The 3,404-nt window shown below is 53.3% G+C and overlaps 1 protein-coding gene across 1 annotated transcript; it reads left to right on the top strand.

Moving 5' to 3' along the window:
• Positions 1-801: 801 nt before the first annotated feature.
• LOC6048475 (protein escargot) lies at positions 802-3,398 on the top strand. Its single transcript, XM_001865347.2, has 2 exons — positions 802-1,307; positions 1,431-3,398. Exons 1-2 carry the CDS (start codon positions 1,220-1,222, stop codon positions 2,783-2,785), a joined length of 1,443 nt encoding a protein of 480 aa, XP_001865382.2. The 5' UTR covers positions 802-1,219; the 3' UTR covers positions 2,786-3,398.
• Positions 3,399-3,404: the final 6 nt, after the last annotated feature.

Here is a 3,404-nt window from a genome sequence, read left to right as displayed (position 1 = left end):
TACTGGATCGCGCTCGCGCTCGGCCCCGCTAAAATCCCCCCACGAGAGAGAGAGAGAGCCTCTCTCGCGGGCCGAACCCGCGCGAGCCGAAGCTCCACCGAAGTTGGTGACGGCGCCGAAAGAAACTTGTTATTCCGTAACAGTCGTTGATCCATATTGTACGCGCGATCCTGTCGCGACAAGCGCGGAGAAAAGACACCGCGCGAAGAGAGGAGAGTTTAAAAATAGAAGAAAAACAACTCGCACTCTCGCCCCTCGCGACACCGGCCATTGCACATAGCGCACCACCGGCGTAAACCTGAATGAAAGCCCCCTGTACCAAAACAAAGCAGGCCCCGACGCAGACACGAAGCCGTCTTTGCCGGTCTTCCCCTGCGGAAAGACCCGAGCGCGGGCCCGAACGCTTCCACCTGCACGGGCCTTCCCCCACTACTCCGGGCAGTCTCGGCCGAAGACGCGGCCCTTCCAAGACTCCACCCACTTTACGCGATCGCACCGTGCACCGTCTTCGTCGTCGATCACCTTATCCAAGCAGGCCCGGCGATTGGTGCAAAGGCACGTGCTGTGCACAGCACAGACAGACAGACACCCCAACAGCTGCAACACCTGGCCTGCTGCGACGACGACGACTTGTTTGTTTGTTCCTTCTTCGTCTCGTTCGCTTGCTTCGCCGCCTGCTTCGTCGCTGAGGGGAAAAACCCGAACGAGCGGTGCACCCTCGCAGGGGAAGTCCACGGCGGTGTTCGGCTTAGCTATAAATAAGGGACCCGAAGTGGAACCGAACATCATTCGAGGCTCACTTGCCGTACCGAGAACAACCTTTTCCACACTTTTCTTTACATTTTATTTTACCGACCACGATCGGGCGCATTCTGCTTTCTTCGCCTCTTTCGGTTATTATTCGAAGTTTTCGTGTGTGTTTCGGAGTTTCGTAAAGTGAGTGTGTTTTGTGGACGCGCGCAGCAACGGCCAGGATCAGTCGTTCGTTTGAGCTCGTTGCGCATGCATCGCACTGGAAGCTGAATCGTGTCGCAGCCTACTAAGGATTAAGTGATCAGTGATCGTAAATTGGGAACATTCTCTGAATGGAATCGACAAGGATTAAGTGATACAAAAACACCGTTTGAAAGTGCAAAGAATTCGAGAACAATCGTGAAGAGCGTGCTACTTGGGAGTAGCGCAGCGCAGCAGTTTTGGGAGTGTAAAGACACAGTGAATTATGCCAACATCAATCATGCAGAAGAACTACAGCCACTGCCCGCTCAAGAAGCGGCCCGTCTACATGCACGAGGAACCGGCCAAAAATGGTAATTGTCTTTGCTTCTAAAACTTTGGAAATATCAAAATTTTAAGTTTTGATGAAAAATTGTCTGATTTGAAAAAAAGGGTGATCAGTACTAACCAAACCTTTCTCTTCTCTTAATTTACAGATGAATCAGACATGGAACCAGAGAACCTGAGCACAAAGCCAGAGGATCTGTCCATGAAGAAAAAGGCTCGCTCCGAGTCTCCGGTGCCGGTGATCATCAAGGCAGAGGACACACTGCCAACGCCACCACCCTCCTCCTCGCCCGATCCCTGCGAAACCAAGTCTCCCATTTCCGTGCCCACCCCAATCTACGGATCGCACCCGTCGATCTACTTCCCCACGTCCCGCTCGCCCGCTTCCTCCCCGGCGGAACCACTCCACAACTACTACAAATCCGCCCCGAACGTGTACTCCGCCTATCCCCACTTCCCATACGCCATGCAGTACCCAACGGATCTGTACAGCCAGCTGTACCACCACCACATCTCGCCACCCCGCTCGGAACCGCTGTCCCCGTACGGCCAGCGCGAGAGTTCCGTCTCGCCACCGCATCCGTACAGCGGCCGCCAGGAGTCGGTCTCACCGCCGACCATGGTTCCGGCCTACCCCGCGACTGAACTCCGACTCAACCAGAACAACAACATCATCAAGTCGGAATCGTACGCGCGCCAGCACCGCCACATGCCATACAGTCTCAGCCATCATCACCAGCTCATGATGCCTGTAGATCATCCCTCGCTATCGCCCACCTCCAGCCACACCAGCTTCAACTCGTACCTCTCCTCCAACCGCTCGCTGTCCCCGGCCCGCTCGAGTCCTTCGACCGTGTCCGAGGAAAACAACAACACCTCTTCCCCATCGATCCTCACCGAAAAGTCAACCTCCAGCTCCAACATCCAGAAAGTGAAAGGTGAAAAGTCCGGTGACAAGCCCTCCTCCGGAGGAGGTGCCCCCCGCTACCAGTGCCCCGACTGTGGCAAGTCCTACTCCACCTACTCCGGCCTCTCAAAGCACCAGCAGTTCCACTGCCCGGCCGCCGAAGGCAACCAAGCGCAGAAGATCTTCGTGTGCAAAGAGTGTGACAAGCCGTACAAGACCCTCGGCGCCCTGAAAATGCACATCCGCACCCACACCCTGCCCTGCAAGTGCAACCTCTGTGATAAGGCCTTCTCCCGGCCGTGGCTGCTCCAGGGCCACATCCGGACGCACACCGGCGAGAAGCCCTTCGTCTGCAAGCTCTGCTCGCGGGCCTTCGCCGACCGGTCCAACCTCCGAGCCCACCAGCAGACCCACGAGGACGTCAAGCGCTTCAAGTGCCCCTCCTGCACCAAGTCCTTCTCCCGCCTGCCCCTCCTCACCAAGCACAACGAAACCGGATGTCCGGGAATGGGCGGCTCCAGCTCCGCTTCCGAGTCCCAAGACGAAAAGTTCATCCCGACGACGGTGCTGCCCCACAACAACATCGCCGTGTACTAAGTGTCTCGCCCCCGTCATCATCATCCAATCAACAAAAGACTGAACAAACTCATTGCCAAGGTGCGAGCGATCGCGCCACGACTTGGCGACTTGCCGAACCAAGTGAATTGAACGAGTGCTATCTTCACAGTGTGAAGTGTAACAGAGAGAGAGCGCGAGTGTACACTGTAAATAGTTTATTTATTCGTCGAGATAAGTTAAATCTATTTTCAAGTTTCTTTCGTCGAGAGTTTCACGTGGACAAAAATTACCAAAAACAGGTCGAGCAAATTTGGCGTTTGCTCGAAAAGAAATTTGTTTTTTAGTTTGTAGCAAGTTTTTATTTATTTTACCTTTTATTATTTTTTTTCGGAGAGTTACTGCTGGTCGCTTCCCCGCGTGCGGGGAACAATCAATTAATCACACACACACACACTTTTGAAAAACGAAAGTTTCTAAGCTAGTCAGTTTAGCGTAATTTTTATTTTCTCTAATTTCCTCGTGTAAACGAAGCATTTTTATTTGTAAAACTTTAGTTTAGCGCGTGTAATCGGAAAAAAACTCTCTTTTCAAAAAGGATCTCAGTTGTATGAAATTCCTGCGCAGTAGTGTTAGGGTGAAGACCACAACAAATCGGAAG

Source organism: Culex quinquefasciatus, chromosome 2, assembly GCF_015732765.1.
Source record: "Culex quinquefasciatus strain JHB chromosome 2, VPISU_Cqui_1.0_pri_paternal, whole genome shotgun sequence".
In the NCBI taxonomy this organism is placed as follows: Eukaryota; Metazoa; Arthropoda; class Insecta; order Diptera; family Culicidae; genus Culex; species Culex quinquefasciatus.
This window is presented reverse-complemented; position numbering and strand designations above follow the sequence as displayed.

Coding starts and splice junctions, on each gene's coding strand:
- LOC6048475 (XM_001865347.2), top strand. CDS start 1,220: ATGCCAACATCAATCATGCAGAAGAACTACAGCCACTGCCCGCTCAAG. Junction 1,308..1,430: donor CGAGGAACCGGCCAAAAATG/GTAATTGTCTTT, acceptor CTTAATTTACAG/ATGAATCAGACATGGAACCA.